This window comes from Euleptes europaea, chromosome 10, assembly GCF_029931775.1.
Source record: "Euleptes europaea isolate rEulEur1 chromosome 10, rEulEur1.hap1, whole genome shotgun sequence".
NCBI classification, from domain to species: domain Eukaryota; kingdom Metazoa; phylum Chordata; class Lepidosauria; order Squamata; family Sphaerodactylidae; genus Euleptes; species Euleptes europaea.
The window spans coordinates 72689930-72715027 of NC_079321.1; the positions used below are offsets into that span (position 1 = coordinate 72689930).

Sequence of the window (25098 nt, forward strand, 5' to 3'; positions counted from 1 at the left end):
TCCTTGGAGGTCTCCCTTCCAAATACCTGCCAGGGTTGAGGCTAGGGTTGCCAGCTCCGGGTTGGGAAATACTTGATTTTGGGGGTGGAGCCTGGGGAAGGCAGGGTTTGGAGAGGAGAGGGATTTCAGTGGGGTATAATGCCATACAGTCCACCTTCCAAAGTGGCCATTTTCTCCAAGTGAACTCTGTTGCCTGGAGATCAGTTATAATAGCAGAAGATCTCCAGCCCCCACCTGGAGGTTAGCAGCTGAGGCTGAGAGTGTGTGACTGGCCCAAGGTCACCCAGCAAATTTCCATGGTAGAGTAGGGATTTGAACCTGGGTTTCCCAGATCCTAACCCAGGGGTCTCAAAACTGCGGCTCCAGAGCCGCATGCGGCTCTTTGGCCCGTTGAGTGTGGCTCTCCAAACTTGGTTCGGAGCCCCTGCTCTTGCACCCGCTTGCGCCGGCAGCCGGGCTGCGGAGCCGGTGCGCCTGAGAGAGAGAGAGTGGGCGAGCTGTCTCTCCTCCTCCCCTCCGTGGAGAATGGCCGGGTCCTCCTTTTCCTTGCCCTCAATGGTTGGGAGGCTAAAGCCTCCCCTCCCCTCTAGCAGCGCGATTGCTGGGCGGGCGGCTCGGCAGTTCCTGCCCCCCCTGCCTATCAGCTGTTGGACGGGGCGGGCTTCCTTTGGTAGACCTGGCCTCCGGCTGAGTCCCATTGGGAGGCCATGTCTACCCACTGGCTTTCTTGCTGGTAGACCTGGACTCCGAGGAGGGGAAAAAGTCCCCTTTCAGAGGCCAGGTCTACCAATTGGCTTCTATGGGCCTCCGGAGGCCAGGTCTACTGCCAAGAAAGCCAATGGGTACACCTGGCCTCCCAATGGGACTCAGCCGGAGGCCAGGTCTACCAATAGGCTTTTATGGCGGTAGACCAGGCCTCCAGACGAGGACTCCGGACGGGGAGGGGGAAATGGCAGGGACTTACAATTTTTATCAATAAATAAGATCACTATTAAGTATGATATCAATTTTTATTCAGTGTACCTATAGTTTAATTAAGACTTAAAACTTTAATTAAAGTTTATTAAGTTAATAAACAGTGTACCTACCTATGTAGTTTAAGAAATTTGGCTCTCAAAAGAAATCTCAATCGTTGTACTGTTGATATTTGGCTCTTTTGACTAATGAGTTTGCCGACCCCTGTCCTAACCCGACACCTTAACCACTACACCACGCTGGCTCTACAGTAAAGAGCCAACTACATGTTATGTACTTCTCCCTCTCTATTCCCCTCAACACATTCATGCGCACATCCAATCATCTCTTTTCATGCATACATGTTCTCACACATGAACTGCTACAAGTATTCCATATTTCATACAGCCATGCACACTCTCATACACCATGCTACACACATTCTCTTTCTCACACAAATACATACATCAATCCCCCGCCACACCTACTAATAGTGGCCCCAGAAGGCACCTTCTGCTGACAAAACCACATGCTGCATGTTTTTGTGTGTGTGCATAAAACCTAACTTTCCCTTATTCCCCAGCCTGAAGTCAACCCTCTCCTCCCCTTCTAACAGTTAGTTTTCAATGTTAAAGGAAACTGTGAGCCCTATCATAGATGGAACAGGTTGTCTTGCTCTGTGTCTTCACATTCTTTAACAATAAGTAGGATTCCCAAACTGTTGAACCTTCATTAGTGGCAGAATTGTAACCCTACAGTATCCTGTCTTTACCTTTTCATGGGTCACCTACTGCATACATTTAGAACATGTTTTTTAACAAGGCAATGCAATTTTGCTCCAGTCTGGTAATCCCCATCCCTATGTGATTGCCACAGAGCCCTGTTGCATTTACATGTCTACATATGTGTGTATACATATGGCACAGGAGTCTACTGACTGGAATGGGAGGTCTATGTGCATGTCCCATATCTCCATGCAGCCTTCTATCTCAATGCTGTGTGCTCCATGGCATGAATACGTGGAAAGATGTCTAGCTGTTAATATGGAATATGTCAATGGATCTTCCAGTGTATGCAGGGGCCCTCCTGCTGCTTTCACGCACACCCATGCATAAAGGAAGCCAAAGAGACCACTGCATGTATTGGGGAGTTGGCCAACTTCCTCACAAGCTGTCTGCCACAATCAATTTAGCATTGCAGTAGCAGCAGCTGCGGTTGCCACATTGTGTGGTTGATGAGGGTGAAGAGGAGGAGCAAAAAAGGGGAGAGGCGTAAGGGAGAGCATTACAGAGTTCCCTTCCAAGAAGGTTAAGCTCAGAACAGATTTCAAAATAAAGACAGTCCTTTGCCAATTTTTGAGATTAGGGAAGTTTGATAAACCTCTAATTTTAACACACTTTATTTAGTCTACGAATGAAAGGAAGTCCAAGGTTGGTACACAGAGGCAGGCAACGGCAACTCACCTCTGAACGGCTGTTTAAAACCCTACAGGGTTACAATAAATGGAGTGCGACTTAACAGCACTTTCTACCTCGCCATTTAAAAAAGTTTAATCTCACATGAGTGTAAGATGGGTTCACACACAGTTAATACACAGTTAACAACTGTCTTGTGTAGACTGCTTACACTTAATTTCTATCAGCCAAGATGGTTCTGGTTCAAATGTCACCTCAGCTATGAACTCACTTGGTGGCCTTAGGCAGTTCTCTATTGATCAGCTTCATCCCCTTCCCCATCTGCAATCTGGGGATGCTAATAATACTGACCTTACCTTACACAGTTGTTGTAAAGGTTTTTGGGATAAGGCACTTTCAACATTCTGAAGTGCCATAGAGAGGTGTTTTTTTAAAATAAAAATAAAAATACAAGAGGTCTGCTACAAGCCTTCTCAAGCTGCTCCCTGAACTCAGCCCATCCTGTACCATATTTGATGGGAAATCTGCCCTGGGAGCTGGAGCAGAGGGAAAGCATTCTTGGGGATCAGTGCTTAAGTGCCCAGAAACTATGCACAATGGTGGGGCAGGAAAGCCCTGCCAACACTTGCTTTCAGAAGCTGCTGCACTGGTACAAGTATAGAAGTGTGATGTATGTGTGTGAATGTTTACAAGACTGTAGCCTATTTGTGTAACCCCATAATACTTCTCCACAGAGCTTGCAATGTTTCATGGCTGTGTATAGGAGTACACATTGTGTCTGTAATTCATTAATACAGCACACATCTCTGCTGTCTGGTTCGTGGATGACTGCCTTTCCCAGACCTCCCATTCTCCAATATGTGAGAGCAACTTCTTTGCTTAAAAACTTCATCTCCATGGGAAAAGCCATCATTCGAGTGGCGTTAATTTCCATGGCAACTGATTTATGGTGATACCAAGCGGAAGAAAATACAATTACTTTCAAGGTGGGAAGGGGAGAAGAAATAGTTGGAACAGACTCTGACATATCTACTGGGATTAAACAACAAATAAATATTTGACAGTAAATTATCTTCTATTGTTTTATACTCTTCATATACATTACATACTTAAATTGTTCTCCCTTTTCCTCTTTTACCTACATACTTCACACATTGCAACAATTCAGTACAATTACTGACCTATCTCCTCAAATGTAAAGGATAACCCCAAACATCAAAGGATTGGGAATATTGCTGCTTGTCTTGTCTTTCTGGATGCTTTATGACAAAGAAAAGTTAGGCCGGCTGGCTTATGTTTGAAGATGCATAAACTGTTAAAAACAGATAAGGAACATTACATCTGTTGCATGGAAAGTTAAATACTGTATTAAAAATTATGACTTACAAGAATTAGGCAATACTACTGATTTGAGTAAACTTCTGAATTTCTTCCACGGAATCAGAACTATTCTCAGTGCTTCTGTTTAGCAGTCACCTTTCTTTCTGGAAGGGTTCCTGTATCTTTAAAAGGAGAATCTATATGTAAAAAATTGGCTGATGAAGTTTTACTTGGCATTGGTGAGGAAGTGATATGAGAAGCTTTACTTGCTACATTTGTCTGTCATGCAGCTGTTAAGGACAGAAGAGCCATATCCCCCCCCCCCCAAAAAAAACCTGACAGCTACAAAAGTAAACAGAAAACCAATATTATCTGTAGTTGTGACTTGCAGAAAAGTCCCTTTTTACCTTTGAGCTTGCTTTAAGTTTCCAAAAATGCTTGAATTCTGCTATATTGATATTTGTCCCACCTGTAAGTGTGTCTAAAGTGCTGTCAAGTCACAGTAGACTTATGGCACCCCAGGGTTTTCAAGGCAAGGTTTAGAGGTGGTTTGCCTTCCTCTGCATAGTGAGCATGGAATTCCTTGGTAGTCTCTCATTCAAATACTAAACAGGGCTAACCCTCTTTAGCTTCCAAGATCTGACTAATCAGACTAGCCCGGAACCATCCATATATTTGTACCATATATGCAAACCATATCATATTTGTCAGCTTTATGGGTCAGTAAAAATTCAGCTCATTGAATTTTTCGAGGCGCGCCAGAGATCCACCTACTAAACTTTCCCCCGTTTTGCTTTGCACAAAGATATAGAAATTTTCCCTGAAACCCCAAACACACACAACGCTTGGTAGATATTTCCCCCACACTTGGAAAGCAAGTCTTTAATCCAAATTAGTTAGGGTGTTGACAACAGAGAACACGAAGGTCTAATTTTTGCCTATGGTCAGACTTATTTCTGGTCTACTTCCTGTTTCTGGAATACTTGCAGGGCGGGCAAAAAGTCCACCGGCTTTTCCCAGCGCTTTAATGCAAAGATCGGGGTGAGGGAAATGTTCTTTTTCCCCTGCCTATTCCCGAGCCCTACCTGGTGGGGGAAACGTGGAGGTTTTTGAGTGGCTTTAGTCGCTTGTCTGACTAGACTTGTCCTTTCCTTCCTTTTCTCCCTTAGAAGCTCCTTGATCAATTGATCTTGAGCAGCATATATCTAGTGTTGGAGGGATGTAAGGACTGAAACAAATCTTGCCACTGACAATGTAGCCTTGGGGTCCTTATCACTTATTAAAAAAAGGCATTATGTCAGTCGCAGAGGCATTGGATTTGTATGTTAAAAGGGGGGAAATATAGTGCAATCGAAGTTCCTCGTAAAAGCGGCATTCCGAAAGGGCCTGGGCTAATGGTAGCCGAGTTCCTGGCCAAGGTCCTAAAGGAGGGAGAAAGAAGGAGGGGAACCCTCGTTTAATTGTTTATTATACAATTTACTGATGAACTGGGCGTTCATTCTTTTTTTAGATCCATCCCTACCTGCTTTACCTGTTTGTTTTGTTACCGTGAAGGCCAAGAAAGGTTCTGCGTTCTGTATTCTGAATGGGCCTGGGCTAATGAGTCCACAGAGCCAGAAGAGCAAGGGCGGATCCTGTCTGAGTAGGGCATATTCAGGATTCTGCCCTGCGTTACCATCGAAGGGTTAGCATTCAGCCTAGCCAAGCAAAAAGCTCTGCAGAGACTACTAGACCTTTGGCTCGAAGCGACTCCAGCTGTTCGAAGTGACTTGCACGCTTCTCTCCGGCAGCTGCCGGCGAGGGAGAAACTCCCGTGTCGCCCCAGCGCGGTTTATTGAGGGTCAGGTTGCTGCCAGGGAAGGCGGGGAGAGGGGAGAGTCCCGCCGCGCTTCGCCCTCACGACGGCACCACCGAGAGGCGCGTTTGGCAAAGGCGTCGGGGCCGCAGGGGAGAGGCGGCGTCTCCGCGCGGGGGCGAGCGGCCATGGCGGGGGCGCGCGGGGCGGCTCTCCGCCTCTGCCTGCTGCTGCTCGTGTGGCGGGGGGGGCTGCTGCGGGGGGGCCCCGTCGGCGCAGCCCCGGCGAGCCCCGAGGCGCCCTTCGGGGCCGGTGAGTGGGACGCCCTTCGCTGCGCGAGGCCCGGCCGCCCGAGGGGTCGGGGGGGAGTCCGGCGCCAAGGTCTCGCGGCAGGGGGGCGGCCCTCTTCCCGCCAGAAAGGGGGTCGAGGGGCCGCCAGGATGGCGCCGGGCGCGCGCGGGGGGGGGGGGTCGGGGTCGGCGGCGGACCAGGCAGACACTGGGGGCGGGAGCGCGCGGCCGCTGGAGCCTTTCTTCCCTGTTCCAGCCAGGATGCAGCCAGGATCGAACGCACGGAACGTCCGTGCGTTCGATCCTGGCTGGAACGTTCGAAGAATGTTCGTGCTGGAACGTTCGAAGAACGTCCGTGCGTTCGATCCTGGCTGGAACGTTCGAAGAATGTTCGTGCTGGAACGTTCGAAGAACGTCCGTGCGTTCGATCCTGGCTGGAACGTTCGAAGAACGTCCGTGCGTTCGATCCTGGCTGCATCCTGGCTGGAACAGGGAAGAAAGGAGGCTCCAGCGGCCGCGCGCTCGCGCCCAATAGCTCCTCCCGAGTCGGAACAAACCCCGTGTGGAGCGCCAGCCAGCCAGCCGGACGGACGGACGGACGCAGCCTCTCCTCCTCCTCCTCCTCCCCCCAGCAGCTCAGCGCCTCGCAAAGCGACGGCGCTCGCCTGGCCCGCACTGGTTGACGCCGAAGCGAAACAAGCGATAGCTTCGGGCCCCGCTCTCTTGGGGCCCCCCCAGAAGATTTACAGGGGGGAAAAACTGGACGTGCATTTCCAAAATATAAGATAAAAAGCAAATACAACGGCTTTAGATAGCTATTAGGTCCATAAAGATAATCCACAGTGGGTCGCCGTGTTAGTCTGTCTGCAGTAGTAGAAAAGGGCCAGAGGCCAGGAGAACCTGAAAGACTAACAAGGATATGAGCTGGCAGGGGATGAGCTGGCAGGGGATGAGCCCTTTTCTACTACTGCAGACAGACTAACACAGTGGTTCCCAACCTTTTTTTGACCAGGGACCACTAAGATTTTTTTGTTCGGTGCAGGGACCCCAAGGTTCAAAATAAAAATTCAGAGAATTTGAAAATAAACTTTAATCATAACTGTTAGTTAACCATTAAACTTAGAATAATATTTGAATATATATATTTATAATAGAGAACTTTTAATTGAAAATATTAATTTATTATGGGTTTATAACTTTGTTTCGCGGACCTTAATTTAGTTCTCACGGACCCCTGGGGTTGGGGACCAGTGGACTAACAAGAATATTTTCTGGCAGGGTAGGAGCTTTCATGAGCCACAGCTCAGCTCACTTCTGCAGTAGTAGAAAAGGGCCAGAGTCCAGGAGCACCTTAAAGACTAACAAAAATATTTCCTGGTAGGGTAGGAGCTTTCGTGAGCCACGGCTCACTTCTTCAGTTATCAGGTATCTGAAGAAGTGAGCTGTGGCTCACGAAAGCTCCTACCCTACCAGAAAATATTCTTGTTAGTCTGTCTGCAGAAGTAGAAAAGGGCTCATACCCTACCAGCTCATGTGTGTGTGTGTAAAGTGCCGTCAAGTCACAGCCGACTTATGGCAAGCTCATACCCTGCCAGAAAATATTCTTGTTAGTCTTTAAGGTGCCACTGGACTCTTGCTCTTTTCTACTGCTACAGAAGTGAGCCGTGGCTCACGAAAGCTCATTCCCTGCCAGAAAATATGTTTGTTAGTCTTTAAGGCGCTACTGGACTCTTGCTCTTTTCTATTAGGTCCACAAATTACCATATAGCATCTATTCAGCACAAAAAACAGCGATAATTTGTTGTTGACAAAGGGCAGCTGGACATATCAAGGGCCCCGCTACCTTCAATAGCTTAGGGCCTCATCAAACCTAAATCCGGCCCTGGTCTTTGCATAGAAACGTTGCGTGTTCTGGCCTCAACATGCCGCCAGTTAAGGATATGCTGACGTTAGCAGTGTAGGTGTTTGATGAGGTGGGCTATAAACTACAGACATTTGCACCATACATAATCTGTTGGTCTGCAGGGTGACACAAAGCCTTGGTTGTTGCAGCTGCATATTGGCATCGTGCGGAAATTTGGCAAACCAGTCACACTTGGCAGTTGCTGATGTATCTTAGTAGTGTTGTGGTTAGTGTCAGTCTAGAAATGGGGAGGTAAAGCACGGGGCCATTCCTGACCCGTGGGGTGACAGCACATCATGAGATTTACTAGGCAGGCGATGTTTAATGGGGTGGTTTGCCAGTGCCTTCCCCAGTCGTCTACACTTTACCCCCAACAATCTGGGTACTCATTTGACCGACCTTGGGAGGATGGAAGGCTGAGTCAACTTTGAGCAGGTTACCTGAAACCGACTTCCGTTGGTATCGAATTCAGGTCGTGGGCACAGCTTTTGAATGCAGTGCTGCAGCTTCCCACTCTGCGCCACGGGGCTCTCTAGAAATGGGGAGAGCAAGGTTTAATTCCTCACACTGCCCCAAAGCTCATTGGGTAGGATTGCCAACCATGGGTTGGGAAATTCCTTAAGATTTGTATGTTGGCAACCCTATTAGGTGACCTTGAGGTAGCTGTGCTCTCTTGGCCTAACCTATCTCACAGAGCTGTTGTGAGGATAAAATGGGTGAGGGAACCTGAGACCTCTCTAGGAAGAGCAGGACAAAATGTGTAGGATTTAAACCAATGTGCATAGACAGAGATCAGGCATGAGCATGGCCCTCTCACACTTCAGTTGCTGGCTTGTGATGTCGAGTTGCCTCTAGGCCAGGGGTGGGGAACCTTTTTCCTGCCAAGGGCCATTTGCACATTTATAACATCATTCGGGGGCCATACCAGGTGTAGATCTCCCAGGGGGGGAGAGGCTAGGGTTGCCAGGTCTCCGGCCACCACCTGGAGGTTGGCAACCCCAGGGGAGGCCACGCAGAGAAGGCCTGGAGGGCTCCCCAGGCGGGAGGGCAGCCAGCGGTGGGCCCGGAGCAAACGAGGCGCCAGGGAGGCGCAGCCCGCGGTTGATCGGCAAGGGAGGAAGGAAGGAAAACAGAGAAAGAGGAAAAGGGAGAGAGGGAGAAACAAAAGGAAAGGGGGAGGGAAAAAAAGGATGGAAGGAGACAAAGAAAGAGACAGAAAGAGAGGGAGAGAGAAAAGCCTTCCCCTCCACCCACCTACACACACACACACACACACACACACACGCCGGCCCCACATGACCTGGCCCCAGGCTCCATGCCCTCCCCGACCCAGAGTCCACAAAAGGCCCCCTGAATCCCGATCGGCTCCTGCACGCATGCTCTGCCGCCGGGAGCCGCGGGCCTCTCTCCCCCCCCCCTTGCTGCTCAACAGACGACAGTCAGCAAGAGGGGCTTACAGTGTGCCCCGGCGTTCCTGCATGCTGCGGCTATAGGGGGCAACCTTGGGGGAAGCGTCCCTCCCCCTCCTCTCGCCAACCAACAGCCGTCAGTCGGCGAGAGGAGGTCCAAAGGGCGCTGCAGCACCCCTGCAAGCCGTGGCCCCAGGAACACACTCAGGGAGGGCCGCCCTATCCCGCACCTCTGCGGCAAGGCCCCGGAGCTCCCGAGGGCCACAAAAAATGGGCCTGAGGTTCCCCATTCCTGCTCTAGGCCATGAAAAGCTTCAGCTGCCTATTTCCACACATCACGCCTCTATTTAAGAGGCAGGACATTTTTCTCCAGGCCTCTTAGCAACTCTTCTTGGGAGCATGGAATCTACATTTGTATGAAGTGTGCATGTGTAGGCACTGTCCTTGTGATTGGGAATGCCATTTTTTCAAACCCTGTATGCCTTCTAAATGTGAAATCGTGTACAATCTATTTACAGTGTACATTTAATTTATACACACAAATAAGTGCACACATAGAGTTTTTTCTTATGTTATGTTTGCCGCATGTACAGATGAACATGCAGTTTAGACCATATATGTATCCAGGTACTGGTCCCCAGTTATTTTTAAAGTAAACACACATTGTCTTTTTCTAAATTTCCATGCAAATATGCAGGATGTATGTGCATTCAGTGTAATGTGTGACATGGTGTTGAACATTCCCAGTCATGGAGATGGAGCCTGCATGCACTTCCTACATGCATCGACTCTGTGCTCACATGCTGATGATCACACATGGGCAGGGTGGCATGTTCCTGCTCTTCCTCTTTGCTCAATGAATTCATCATACATGATGGTCATCTACAGAGGAATGAAGGCTTCCTGTCATATACTCAATTCAAGAAGAATGGGTTTTCCATATCTGATTGTGACTTGCTTACACTTTGCTTTTGTTATCTGTCACTCTAGCGTGGTTAGAGTATCTTACTAGGATCTAGGAGACCCAGGTTTGAATCCCCACTCTGCTATGGAAACTCACTTGAGCCAGTCACTCCCTCTCAGCCTAACTTACCTCACAGGGTTGTTGTGAGGATTTCGAATGGAGTACTTACAATGTGATGTCTCTGAAAATAATGTTATCTGCCTAGGCCTTGTAGCACGGAATCTTTGGGAAGACACAATTGATGAATATACATTGTGAAAGTTTTTGCAACCTTATGAAAATATATGCATGAGCAGGTCCTATTACCCTCAGCAGTTGATACTCACTCATACAGGCAAGACAGGACAAGCATCTGTGGGGTGATTTGGAAACTTTCATAAGCAAACAATTACTGCCTACAACATGTTTCTGTTATTTTGGCACTGAACTCCCTTTCCTCCTTCCTGTCTACTGATTGATTAATACAGTGTTTCTCGAACTGCAGTCTGGGGACATCTGGGATCTTTTATAGGGACAGAGGACAAGCCGTTCTTCTGCCCACCTGGTTAACATGAAAACGGCCCTCTCAGAATGGAGCCAGGAGCTCTCTGTTTCAGGGAAAGGAGACCGAATCTGCTTCTGACTTGAATGGCAAAATCTTATACAGCTGCTGTTTCCTGCAGTCACCTACCTTCCAAATCACCTGAGAACACTAGACAGAAAAACACACTGGCTGGTTGCTGGGGTCCAGCAGCAGAGCCCTAGAACTGGAAGTTCAGGTTTTATATGACACAGGTCCTTTTTTTGCTTCTATGAGCAGCTCTGAAAGTTTTTCTAGGCCATTAGAAACATGACCATAAGTAACCTAGACATATCTGAATGTTTCTCATTTCTTTATACCCTTTCTTTTCTGATGGCTTAAATTATTACATTAAACCAGTTTTTACAATCCTGTGTATCAGATCTCACCTTCAGATATGTGTGGCCTGTTCCCAGCTTCATCATTGATATAGTTCTGGGGGCTAATAATTGGCCTGGGAGAAGAGTTGCTAGAGGCCTTTCTCTTAGTGAAGTTGGTAGCTATATTATTTTAAATCCTGTAGTAGCTCTTGCTGCCTGGGATCAATGGTATAAATACAGTGTAACACATACCAAGAAAATAAGTACTCAGCCATTAAAAGAGGTAAGAGGATATCTTTTAATTATAATTAAATTGGACTCTGCTGTTCAAGGTATATATGCTTGTGAGTCTAAATAATTGCAAAATAACTTTGAACTTTTTTCTCCATATTATGTCCTCGTTCTTCATGTCATTCTGAAACAGTTTTGCAGTCCCCAGGTGTTTCCTTCATTTTCCACAGGCTTTGTGACTTTTTTCCATTTTCAAAATAAATACACTGCAATCTGCAATTATAAGGTAGTACAATTCTTCATAGTGTGTAAAGATATCTTCCTCCAACCATTTCAGAGATGAAAATAGGGGCATGTTTGTAACACCTAGGGTTGCCAGCACCAGGTTGAGAAATACCTGGAGATTTTGGTGGTGGAACCTGAGGAGGGTGGGGTTTGGGGAGGGAAGAGACTTCTATGGGGTATAATGCCATACAGTACACCTTCCAAAACGCCTTTTTTTCTCCAGGTGAACTGGTCTCTTGTCTGGAGATCAGTTGTAATCCCAGGAGCTCTCCAGGCACCACCTGGAGGTTGATAACCCAAGTAACACCCCAAATAAGATCACTGTCTGAACCTACCTACTGTTACATATGCCTGGAGGCTGTACTCTGCCTTCTGTATATTGTGTTCATTTACTCTACAATTGCCTGTCTTATGCCATTTAAAAAGCTAGGGGAGGTGGGGTACTAGGGCAAAAGAGATATTAGGGAAAAAGAGGAGTTGTCATGTTGGTATGTTGCAGCAGTATAAGGTTTTATGGACTAGAGCCTGCTTCTTTAGATGCAGTGTCATGGTTTGAACAACTTCTCCAATTTCACATACTACATAGCAAGCCTTCTGATTTGCATTCACCTGTCGCTTTCCCCCCCACACACACCTTCACATAAACTTTCACCACTCTCCATTCTCCCCTTTTGGAACCTAGATAGTGCCCAAAATGCTCTCTTTGATCAACTTCAGGTTAGATTCATCTCCCTCACTGCTGCTGTTGCCCACCATCCCCATCTTTCTCAAGAGTCACAAACAATATTATGTTCATAACCACTCAACAACTCACAGTTACCCTTCCACCACCTTAGGGTTACCAACCTCCAGGTGGTGGCTGGAGATCTCCCACGATTACAACTGATCTCCAGGCAACAGAAATCATTTCACCTGGAGAAAATGGCTGCTTTAGAAGGTGGACTCTATGGCAGTATACCCCTAAAATCTCCAGGTATTTCCCAACCCAGAGCTGGCAACCCTACACCACTTCCACCCCTTTTTCCTTCACACCTATGGGATGGTACAGAAGTCTCTGAATTAGAATGAAATTTGGGAGGGGGGGTGGAAATTCTAAAAGGTACTGGTTAGAAAGCCACTCCAATGCTTACAGGATCATATATCCTGTTTCTTTGATTTAAATAGCAGTGGGTGTAGCCAGGTGGAAGCATTTACTTGAAAGTGTGCGGCAATAACCTCCAGTTAAAACAAAAAAAAGAAAATTAAATTAGACAGCCCATCTTTTAAATAGTGGAGGTAGGAGTTGTGCAGGTATTGCTAAGATAGAAGCCATGGAGAGGTAAAAAGGGATAAACTGGCTAGAGCCATTAGTAACCTCAACAAACCTTTCCTGGTGGTTGGAGAACAAAGTAGAACCACAGTAGTCCGTACTAGTTACACTGTGCTGCTATTGTGCTGGAACTAAATGAATCCTGATCAAGTCAGGGAAAAACAAAAAGAATGAAAATGAGGAAATCAATTGGTTCGGGCATGTGTTATTCGAATTGTGAGGGACAGCTATCTAATAGTGAATATCTTGCTTACAAATTTCAAAGTAAATCCAGGCAACTGTTAAGATAATTTTAAGATTTCAGCTGAGCTTTTTATTTAAGACTTCATTTTGACCTCATGCTTGCCAAAAAAACAAGGTTTCTGGTCCAATGAATACATTCTTTGTAAGCCAGAGGTGATGATCAGTGACCCCTAATGTGACTTTTAGAACTACTCAAAAGAGTCGACATTTTGCTTGGAAAATACACATTGAATTCACAATTTATCATTTTCTAAAACAGGTCAGTTCTGGCATATCACTGATTTACATTTGGATCCCACCTACCACATGACAATAAACCGCACTCAGGTTTGTGCCTCTTCCAAAGGGGCGAACGCCTCCAGCCCTGGCCTGTTTGGAGATTTTATGTGTGATTCGCCATATAAACTTATCTTGTCAGCTTTCAAGTACATGAAGGATTCCGGTCAACAGGCATCCTTTATGATATGGACAGGGTAAGTCAAGCTAAAATTTATGGACCTCTGCTCCGAGGAAAGCTATGCAAAACTGATAAACGGTGTGACTTTGTGGGAGCTCTGATACATAGAAGACAAATTTGTGTGAGCTCTGATACATTGAAGATGCATTGCACTGAATCATAAATATCATATGAATGGTAATTGTTACACTGTATGATCTGGGCATGTGTGGCTGTCTATCTCACAGTGAAATTATAACTGAAGGCAGGGCATTTGCAGTGCTCAACATTTTAGCAGAGACTGCCATGAAATCATAAGTAGGGTTGCCACCAGCAGGAGGTTTTTGGGGTGGAGCCTGAGGAGGGGAGAGTTTGGAGAGGGGCTTCAATCAGTTGTAATAGCAGGAGATCTCCAGCTAGTACCTGGCGGTTGGCAACCGTAATCATAAGGTTTCTCTTCCCCTGGTGAAAAAGCAGAGAAGGGCCTGGGCTTGTATGCTATTGTGAGGTGGATAAGAACTAGAAACTCAAATCATATCCTTGTTGGATTGAGCATGAAAAAGGTGCAGTCAGCCATTAGAAACTGCTATCCCATTGCAGTCTCCTCGTTGTTAGAACTGCTATCCATGATCTTGGGCTGTTAACTGGTTGTTGTTGTTTTGTTATTAGGATGAGTTCTTTAAAAGGAAGTTGTGTACTACAATTTGTTATTACCTGCCTTGGGTTGTGACTTTGCCAGGAGAAAGGCATATAAATATGATAAATAATACAATAAATACTATAATAAAAAGCAGCATCCTTATACAGTGACCTCCCAGAATGGCTCAGGAAAGCATTTATTCTTACAGTTTTTAAAGAGACTCTGTAAAGTGGAGGTATTTAGCAAGGATTTTGAGGGTAGGTAAAGGCAGATGTCTCTGATTTTATCTGGACTATTCTGTTTTTAATGTTTTTAAAATGTTCTGCTTTTGGGGAGAAAGACATTTTAAATAAAAATACTACTTTCTACTCTTTTACAAATCCTGCAAGAAGGGAAGAATGGAAGGGCTAGTAATGTTACTTGTTGTGGGCTAGATGGCAGAGATCTGGGGCAGGGAGAGAGGACTAAAATTTGCTTATCTTAAAACCTAGATTTCTTTCAAAAGGCCTGAAGTTCCTTTTAAGGGCACGGTCAACCACGAAACAATCTGTGCAATGTATGAAAACATTTCATGTTTCATTGTTTTTAAAAAACTATTTTATTTTAGTAACTGATCACTCAATTGACTGAAGTATTGAAATAGTACAAATAATTTTATGTATTTCTGAAATAACTGTGCAGCCATTTTGTGGCACAACACTGAGTTGTTGTTGTTGTTGTTGTTGTTGTTTTAAAGAGACAGCCCCCCTCATGTTCCAAAGAAAGAACTCTCCACAAAAATGGTCATTGATATTATTGGTAACATGACTTCTACCATAAGAAGTTTCTTTCCAGAACTTCAAGTTTTCCCTGCATTGGGAAATCATGACTACTGGCCGCAGGTAAGATTCAGTTTTCAAGAGTGTGAACAGCATGACAGCCTCATCTTATGCTTCTATACTCTACTGAGTTCATTGGGGCTTATTTCCAAGTAAGTTTGCATAGGATTGTAGCTTGAGCCTTTAGTTTGGTGTGCTGAGTACTGTTCAGTCGTTCAATCACTTGTTGGCCTTTTTACTATACATACCGTATTTTTCACTCCATTAGAGACACCTCACCATAAGACACCCCCCCCCAGCTGGCCGTTGGGGTGGGGAAAGCCCGCTTGCGCTGGAACGACGCAAGCAGGCTCTGTGCGCCCTGCCCAGCTCCCAGCTGGGAGGCGGGCAGGGCGCACAGAGCCGGCTCGCGTCATTCCAGCGTGCCCAGTCGGTTCTGGGAGGCGGGCGGGGCGCACAGAGCCGGCTCTGCGCGCCCCAACGGCCAGCTGGGAGGCGGGCAGGGCACAAAGAGCCGGCTGGGCGCGCTGGAACGGCGCGAGCCGGCTTTCCCCGCCCGCCTCCCAGCTCTCCCAGCCGGCTCTGTGTGCACATTCACTCCATAAGATGCACAGACATTTCCCCTCACTTTTGAAGAGGAAAAAAGTGCGTCTTATGGAGTGAAAAATACGGTATTTATGTTCTGGTGCTTAAACATTATGGAATTTATCACACTGCTCTGCTCAGGCTGGCATATTCTGTCAATGCAAGGAGCTCACCAGCAATGCAAGAGGGCTCAAAGAGGGGCGGTGGAGGTGGGCACACCCTGCGACACAGCATTCAAGGGCACCAAGTGAGGCTGGCTGGTCCCTCCCTTCTGCTGGCCACAGCAAACCCTGGCTCTTCTCCCCTCACCTCAGTTGAGGGTGGGCGGGCCGGGACAGACTTCTGGTGATTGAATGTTCAACTTTTAGCTGAATGGAGGTTATAACCCTCAAAGAGTTGAGCCTGCTTGATTATGGAGCAAACATAACAGGATCCAGGAGTTTGGGGGGCCCTTAGGCAAGGCCTCCTTAATGAGGCAAGACATGCAGACAGAGATTTTTTTTCCCCCAAATTGCCTTTGACCTTCCTGTGTATTCTAGGCAAAGTGGGAGTGGCTGCTGCAGTTGGGCCCTGTACACCTTTACAGTCCTGGGTTCAAAGCAAATGACCAAACATGCCATCTTCTGGTGCCAGCAAGATTAGTTTTTTATATGGCTGTCACTTCCTTGTAGGAAAACTGCATGTATACTACCTTAATATGTGCCAAATATATATGTTTGTTTTCCAGTTTGTATACACTACAAATTACAGACTTCTGCTACACCTACACATGCACACAGTAAAACAGTCCTCCCATATTTTTTTAAAAAAACCACTGGGTGTAAGCACTTGTCCCGTGATAATCCCATAAACAAACATCCACAAACATCCACAGACGAGTAGTCCAAAAGAGAGTTGATTTATTGGAAGATCTACAGGTTAACAGCAGCTAAGAGTCAAGATGGCACTAATGGAAACTAAAAGCATGGTGCAGGACCTATATCAGAGAGCACAGAACTATTCAGGATGCCATGGCAACCCCCCTCCCACTGAGGTAAGATTCCCACAGAGTATTGAGACAAAACAAATAGTTGGCAGTAGAGCCGACCTTGGCCGGCACCTGGAGATAACACAACATCCTCTGTTAGATCATGCCTGGCATTCTCTGTATACTGCACAGGCTAGGCCTGACATTGGGTATTTTTCAGCAAACGCCACAGAGTTTCTCATATGCTTGCAGAAATGTGTATCTTAGCCCAGAGTACCCCTCTTGCAGATCTTTCTGATGTGCATGGGGGAATATTTAAGAGTTAGATATATGTTTTACATAGATTGTTTCTTATTTTGAGGTTGCACCTTCTGTTTTTTTCATTCGGGTGGCACTTCTTTGCTTCCCCTCTTTTTCTTCTTTGCTTGGTACATCATATGTCTAAACTGAAAACTTGGGCTTTGTAGAAGTGATGAAGCAATTGAAAAACCAACTTCGCCATCTTCCCAGATTTCCCTTATGCACTTTCAGCTCACTTTTTGGCCTTTGGTTAAGCACATATGAACTGGTCCTAACTTAGTATTACATGATCTGTCTACCTTAAGTGTTAAAAAGCTTTTTAAATTGCAGGCTTGGTAAATTTGAAAACCATTATTTTTCTCTGATACAAAAATCCTAGCCAAACTGCATCTCCAAATCTGACCCGATTTCAATTATTGTACAACACTTTGCATACCTGTATGTCAATCATATGGTGGCCACTTTTAACCCAGGTGGGTTTAAATAAGTTGTATTTGAAAGCACAATTTTTGGGAGAGTCTCTGTACTTTTATAGGATCAGCTGCCTGCATCTGTCAGTGAAGTCTACAGTGCTGTAGCAGATTTCTGGAAACCTTGGCTTACTGATGAAGCGGTCAGCACCTTGAGGAAAGGTAAGATGTGCAATAAGAGAACATGCTTTGAATAGTTGCTGTTATATGTACAATTAATGCATTATTTTAATTTAGTTCCCAAATGTAACTTGGTACTACAAGAATTAGGGCAAAAAAATCAAATTGCAGTCCATGGTATCTGCTGAAGAACTTTAAGGATGGGAAAATGTGCTTTCCTTGGACTGACTCTTAATTTACAAAGTAAAATAGATTACATAAAAATTGAGCTAGCAATTCCTACTTTAAGCAGCTTATTCTTGCCTATTAAATATTTTTCCAGAAATATGGAGATATTCTGATGAAGTCTAAATGCTAGATTTGAACATCAATTATACCTTCTTGGCCTTCCTTCCAGTAAAATTTTATTAGTGGGACTTGTGAAAGCATGATGCTATCCAGCATGAAAATGTGTATCAAAGAGTAACTTTAAAAAATGTCATTTCAGGAATTTATTGTCTCCAAAAAATTCAGTATCTTTACTTGAATTTTTATAGAATTATTTGAGAATTTTAGACAACTGCTTGGCAATCTTTCTTTAAATGTATCTTTTCTCCTCTACAGGTGGCTTTTATACACAAACAGTTCAGAGCAGCATTACTTCACCACCACTTAGGATAATCAGTTTAAATACAGTCTTGTACTATAGTCCCAACAATGTGACGCTGAATATGACTGATCCAGCAAACCAACTAGAATGGCTGGAACACATACTAGAGATGGCTCATCAGAACAAAGAAAAGGTTGGGATAATTTTGATATAAACAGTAATTACATGAGAACAACAATTCATATAAAGAAAGCTATCAATAAGTGATTTTACTTGGTGAAGGTCTTTGAACAAGATGACTTTAGTTTCCACTGCTGTGTGTGGAAAGCATGCCATATCTGGATCTAATGATCCAGGGAGCTTATGAGAAACGCAGTCTCCAAACCTGTAAGGCCCATAGGTCTCTTTTGTGGAACCAGCTGGCGAGAAGAACAGCTGGAAAATATGAAAAATTGTAGATACTACCATTCCTTAATTGAAAAATAGTGCTGGCGCTCCAACTTTGGCCCAGATGCAATGTGCCTCAAAACCCTTGGAATTTTATTTCAGATGACAAAAGGGAAAAAAAAGTGGTAAGGGAACCAGCATCCTCCCCATTCTCACCCATACACACAGGACTTCCTGATGGCAGCCCATTTATACTGATAGGCCCAAAAAGGAATAGGGAAGCAGAGTTTAACCTGGCTGCCTCAGTCCTGACAGCCATTTAATAGATAGCACAACAGATCTCACAGAGTAGGGTTCACTTTGAATGGTGATTAGTGTGGAACCTGGAAGGAACCTTTTCCATCTCTTCTCATATTACTTATCATTATATCAGTTTTGGTGGTCAGAGAGTGGGTGAATCTCACCACAGAGTTGGAGGATACTCAGCCTGCAAGAATAAATCTGTGGTGAGATTCACCCACACTCTGACCACCAAAGCTGATTTTATTCATCAGAGTCAGACACCAGCTTGTAGGAACACATGATGGGCTGCAGAGTCTCTCTCCAACCTTCTTGAGATAGGCCTCTCCCAGTCTTCTTTGATTTGAAATAATCCCTTGTTCAAATTACCATTGGATCTGGGCCAGGACATGCTTGATCCTGGAGACTGTAGATACAGTCTTCCAGGCCCACGCTTCATCTGATTTTGCTTGCAGCACTGGGTTTATTTTGCAAATGTAGTATTTTCCTGAACAGAATACAAAATCAGAAAGCAGCATATGACAAGCATCTGTTTTAAGCATGCACCACACTATGCATTTTTGTGATATTTATAATTCTGATCCCACAGGTATATGTGATAGGACATGTGCCGGTAGGTTATCTGCCTTTTGTTCGAAATACAACTGCCATAAGGGAATACTACAATGAGAGGTTGATAGAGATTTTTCGCAGGTACAGCAGTGTGATTGCTGGGCAGTTTTTTGGACACACTCACAGAGACAGCATCATGATTCTTCTGGATAAACAGGGTAATAATATTTATAGCAGGTCTCTTTCTTGACTGTTTTAATGGTTTGCAGACTGGAAAATATTTTCTTCTGCTTTCTTCATTTTGATCTTACAGCCCAATCCTGAGGGGCGTGGTAGATCCACAGCTGCCGGGAGTGGCGCAGCCGTGCCGCCTCCTCAGAGGCTTTCCCGCCAAACAGAAAATTAAACTATTTAAAATATTAAAAAATAGGGAACTCTCTCATTGAAATCAATGGGGCTACGCCACCAGAAAAGAGGGGGCTGCAAGTGAGAGCGTTCCCGGGGCAGAAGGGGTTAGGAAGCTGCCTAAAGGCAGCTCCACCCCAGGAACTCCCTGGGAACACCTCCAATGCTGGTGTGGGCTTTCCCTTCCGGGAAGTCTCTGTTGGCGTGGATGCACTGGCAGCGGGGGTCAGCACAGCTCTGTGGCTCCCCAAATGTTTGCCCACAGGATGGCATAAATGCCCCTTATCCCAGGTTAAATGGGCACATACGCCACCGCGGGGTTACAGCTCCTAAGGAGCTTCAGCCCCTCCCCCCTTTAGGATTACAGCTTTAGTGTAATAAACAAATGATTTTCCCCACTCTTAGATATATAAAGCCGTATTCTCAAAATCACCCAGTAGGGTAAGATGACTCAGAATGTACTTGACCCATCCTTTGTTATACATTTGGGGTGATTAAATGATGGTAAAATAGTAATTGTATGGTAGGTAAAAGTTAACATTTCCCGGCTTCCTTGTGTGTTTTCAGTTTCAAAATCTGAATTAGTTAAATTGGGATATTCACAAACCATCACCAAAGCAAAAAAGAATTAAAATGTCACTTGAAATACTTTTGTGAGTGAATAGAAAATTGGATTCTTTTAATACTAATTAATTACTTCACTCGCGTGAATCAGATTTGCTGAAGAGTAACCAATTATATCAGCTAGCTGAAAATTCAGATTGGTGTAATATGTTCTGTGATTCTTTCAAACTCATTCTAATAGGAGCTCTGTAGATCATATTTTGCTCTTGAAATGGGTTGTGCATTATTTGCACAACCCAGAACAGCTTTATAAGGTTTGCATTTGATCACTTAAAAACAGTGGTAGCTCTCTAAAAATCTCTACTCTTTCATTCCACAATGGCAAATTATACTGGCCTATTCCTATTGTATAATGTGTCAAAGGAATGTTCTCAACATAGCTAGACATTCTCATTTTTTCTTGTGTGCTTCCAGCATCATTAATGTGCCTCTGTTCTGGGCTCCCTGAGGCTTCAAAATTAATTAAGACTGGGGCAGCGAGTGAGGGTGGAGGGGAAAAGAGAGTCTTTGCCAGCAATTTGTCCTGTATTGTTGAGGATAAGGCAAAATCCACCTTTCAAAATTACAGATTATACCCCAGAGTCTTCTTTTTTGAAGAAAGAAATTTTAGAACACAAAGCATTAAACTCTAAATCTGTTACCTAAATATTTTTCTCCATGCAGAATAATCAAGACTGTATGGCACATCCTGAGATACCTTAATATACAAGTGGGAACCCATAAGAAAATATGGGAGAAAAGCTAGGGGGAACAAAGGCAGAGAGAAGCATCCTTAGTCCTTTCCCTTTTCTCCCTCACATTTACCCTAGCTCTGCTCCTCTTGTTCTTGAAAGATACATGGTATATTAATATTGTTTCTATATATTTATAAACACGCACACATTTACAGAGAGAGATTTTATATTTTCTTTGAAGAATATAAAAAAAATCAGACTTCTTTTTAAAAAGGTTCTGTAAAGATAGCTTTGGAAGTGAGACCTTGCTTGCCTCCCCAGAAGGCTACTGAGATGCAAATCAAGGCCAAGGTTTCAGGGACTGTGTGAATTGCAGCAGCTTCCAGTAGAGTATTTGTGTGTGTGTGCTGTTTAGCACAGACTGAAAGGCGATTTGTCATGCATTAGTACAGTGGAGAATGGGGAGGACATTAGAAAGCTGTAATTATTACATTTTCTAAATTCTTTGTCCAAATCTTTGAAATCCCAAATGTTTTCTTCAGAGATTTTGCATCAATATATTAAATGTCAAGCATTCCCCCACATCATAGATGGCAGTTTGGGATTTGCTAGTTTTGTTCTTCCATATAGTTTTTTTTAATAATGTGCCAGGTAAAGGCATATTTGTTCTAATATTTAAACCTAAGCATATGTTTGTTCTCTTGAATATATTCTACCCCCACACAACATATTCTGCACTTGTCTTTTTGAAGTTGCATATAAATACATATATACCACCTCCTGCTTAATCTCTTCTCTCTATCCAGCCTCTTCCATTCTTTTTGGCTTGCAAAAATAAAAAGAAGTATTGTGTTAATTTATAAAATGAACACATTTATTGTGGTTTCTGTTCCTGTGCATAAAAGTCCACTTCATCAGATACTATTTATTTATTTCTTGCTGTCCAGGAAAACCAGTAAACTCCTTGTTTGTAGCACCTGCTGTAACACCAGTGAAGTCTCTATGGCAGGTAGATTCCAACAATCCTGGCGTAAGACTATATCAATATGATCCCCTCTCATACAGCATCCTGGTAAGTTAAAAAAAAAAGTGTTTAGTCAAATCAAAATAGACACCCTGAGAACTGAGGGTTCTTTTGCAAAGCTGAATCTGTCTATCTCTGAGTGGGAGAAGCTAAAACTACAGGAAAATGCAGTGCTTGTTGGTCCAAATTGTCATTTCCCATGTTCTTTTAATTTATTACCATCTCTAAATCACTGAGGAGATAACGCACAACGTATATAGACTGATGTAAAACCAATATCTGACTGTGGATAAAGTGGTGGAGGAAAAATCTCAATGCATTTTGAGACCTAAACTGCCTCCTCATTCTCAGGTCTTTTTTAGAGCTGCTATATTCCTCCCCAAAATCATCCACACAGGCGCTTTTCTCCCATAACTGCCACTATTGAAAGTAAATACATAAATTCTTCCAATAAAATAAGTGCATTAAATGTGCATTTTCTTTCCTATAACTATCCAGCATTCATTTAATTTTTCTTTTTTATTCTGTCTTAGCTTTTCTCTCTCCCCATGCCCATCATTTTTGCAGGTCTGTCAAATCCCATCCTTTGAGCCCATTCCTGAAGAGGGGGCCAAAGTTCCTTAGAAACTGGCATGACCTTATCATGGAATAAAGTGGCACCTACGCTGGCCCGGGGGAACGTCCCAAAGAATAACCTCCAACATGGAGGCAGTAGTACCCCAATGCAGAGGATCTAAAAGACTTGAGAATTGAACCTAAAGCCTCTTTAACAGTACTCACCCCCCAGCAGATCCTGCACTCCTTTTAATGTTTCCAACACGGGTTTTTTTCTCAGATATATTTGGGGCTGTTTGTACTCTTCTTGCCTCCTCCACCACCAGGCCATTTAAGCTGTGCACCAATAAAAACTGTATGTTTATGTCTAAGTTATGTATAATTATTATTTTGCAAAATTAGATTATGGTTCTGCTAGCTATGAGCAGAGGTCAAGGAGTATTGAAATCCCACTGCTGTTTATTTGAAATTATTCATTGCATTGCTGGCTGCTTAGAATTTAGCAGGCACTGTCTACATGCATTCAAGAATATCTCTGCAGCTATAATGGCTAGAAACTTGACTTTTGTTTTCAGTTCAGTTTCAGTCAACTTTATTGGCATGATGACGTTTGTTTTCAAAATTTTTGAATTTTAGATCTAGTTTCATATCTGTATCACAGTCATAGCACTTGGTTATACTGGTGTGCATTGTATTTGAGATATTTATTTTTAGCCTAATGCAAGGCCCCCTTTCAACAGTGTAGTCTGACTCCAGTTCTAACTCTGTCTTCCCATCCTTTCCCTTCCCCCAGTACTTAGGTACAGCAAGTGTACAGCCGGTTTAGAAGTTTATGTCTTGTGGTGGGACATGACCCTTCTCTTCATTTGTGAATAATAGGCAGTGACGGCTTCTTAATCAATACATCATCTCTAGAAACTTAATGAAGCAAGGGACAGAATGGTGCATGCTTTGTTTTTTCTTAATTCTAGGATCTTTGGCAGTTTTACTTGAACCTCACAGAAGCCAACATGAAAAATGAATCAAATTGGAAACTTGAATATGTGATGACCAAAGCTTACGGGATAGGGGACTTAAAGCCAGAAAGTCTACATAAAATGGTAAAGTGGCTCAGTGCACCACACAGCAAATTGTTCCTGAAGTATTACAACAACTACTTTGTAAGTTATGATGGAAACAAGTTCTGTGAAGAGCACTGTAGGGTCACCCAGCTCTGTGCGATTAAGTGTTTGGACCTCACCTCTTATACAGATTGTATTGGAAATGAAGATACATCACAGTATGAATAAAATGTAATGTCCATTCTAAGGAACTGGTGTCCTTTAAATGTAACATCTGAACAACAGTTTATTCATTCCCTATGCCATGGCATAGTTAGAGGCCACAACAACTAAATAATAATAATTATTTTGGTAAGAAACAGTCCCTTGTATACGTTGTTAGCATTTCTGTAAGATAAAAACTAATACTTTTTTTGTTCTTATAAGCACCTCTAAAAAATTCCTCAAGTTTTGGCACTGCATCAATTTGGGCAACTGGAGAAATCGCTCAGTATGTTCAAAGCAAAGGTGCTTCTGAAGATAATTCAAGAAAATGTTCCTTTCAGATGCTTGAAGTATGCAAGCTGTGAACCCTTAGAAAACCTAGGATCCTCACTTTGTCATTCAGAAAACTTATCTTGTGCATTATTCAGTTATACAGGATATTTTGATGTGTATGTAGGCTTGGCACATCTCACAAGATTTATACCATTTTTCATCTGTAAAAATGTAAAATACACTCACCATGAAAAACTTGACCCAAGCATGTCTAAAATAGTAAACTTCATCTACTTATATAAAATGATGGCCTTATTTCTCTGCCGGTGTTTTAAGGACTTGTTATTTTGTTCAAGGACATCTGAGAGTATATATGAGGGTACAAAGTAAGGTCTCCCTCGAGTGCCAACTTGCTTTTAGAGTCAGACTTTCACATATTTTTAATAAAATAATAAAAAGTTATTCAGTAAAAAGAAAGTTGGATACAAAGCTTTATAAATTCATCTTCAAATCTGTAAATAAATCATACAGACATTATTAAGGAATGTTCACCATCCTAGTCAGAATAACATTCCATTTATCAAACTGATCTAAATTTATTAAACTAAAAAGTCCGACTGGCACATTGAATTTAACTTCTTTTCACAGGCTTACATCAAAAGATTTTTCATATTTTCTTCTGAATGAAGGTTTTATCTTGTCAATTCTTCCTTCTTCCCTGTCACTGATAATAGATAGCCTTATAATGTCTATGTATTGCTTGTATGACGCATTTACAGGGACTTCATCCTGGAGTGAATCATATGCCCTCATTCTGAGTTCAGTAGAATACTTCCTTGTAAACATAGTTTTACAGGCATAATACAAAAGTACAATGTCATCTACTATCTCAGGATTTTGTGTGAATTACCTCTTCTTCTTTTGGTTAAAATAAACCTGATCATTTCAGATATACCTGCCTTCATATAGTGATTTTTTTACTTCTGGCACACTGTGTTTATCATAGTCAAAAACTCACATGTTCTGTAGCAGTGGTTGTTCAGACAAAGGAACCCTTTCTATATCTACAAGTCAGCCAAGGATCTCCAGAGCACAGAACCGCTGTTCCTAGGAAGCG

General features: G+C 43.7%; 1 protein-coding gene across 1 annotated transcript; it reads left to right on the top strand.

Annotated features, from left to right (window-relative positions):
• The first annotated feature begins 5672 nt into the window (after window positions 1–5672).
• Window positions 5673–23732, top strand: SMPDL3A (sphingomyelin phosphodiesterase acid like 3A). Its single transcript, XM_056856221.1, has 8 exons — window positions 5673–5796; window positions 13257–13470; window positions 14810–14954; window positions 17279–17375; window positions 17937–18115; window positions 19199–19379; window positions 21812–21936; window positions 23415–23732. The coding sequence occupies exons 1-8, from the start codon at window positions 5673–5675 to the stop codon at window positions 23730–23732; spliced, it is 1383 nt and encodes a 460-aa protein (XP_056712199.1).
• The last annotated feature ends 1366 nt before the right edge of the window (window positions 23733–25098 follow it).

Coding starts and splice junctions, on each gene's coding strand:
- SMPDL3A (XM_056856221.1), top strand. CDS start 5,673: ATGGCGGGGGCGCGCGGGGCGGCTCTCCGCCTCTGCCTGCTGCTGCTC. Junction 13,471..14,809: donor TCCTTTATGATATGGACAGG/GTAAGTCAAGCT, acceptor GTTGTTTTAAAG/AGACAGCCCCCCTCATGTTC. Junction 21,937..23,414: donor CCCTCTCATACAGCATCCTG/GTAAGTTAAAAA, acceptor TCTTAATTCTAG/GATCTTTGGCAGTTTTACTT.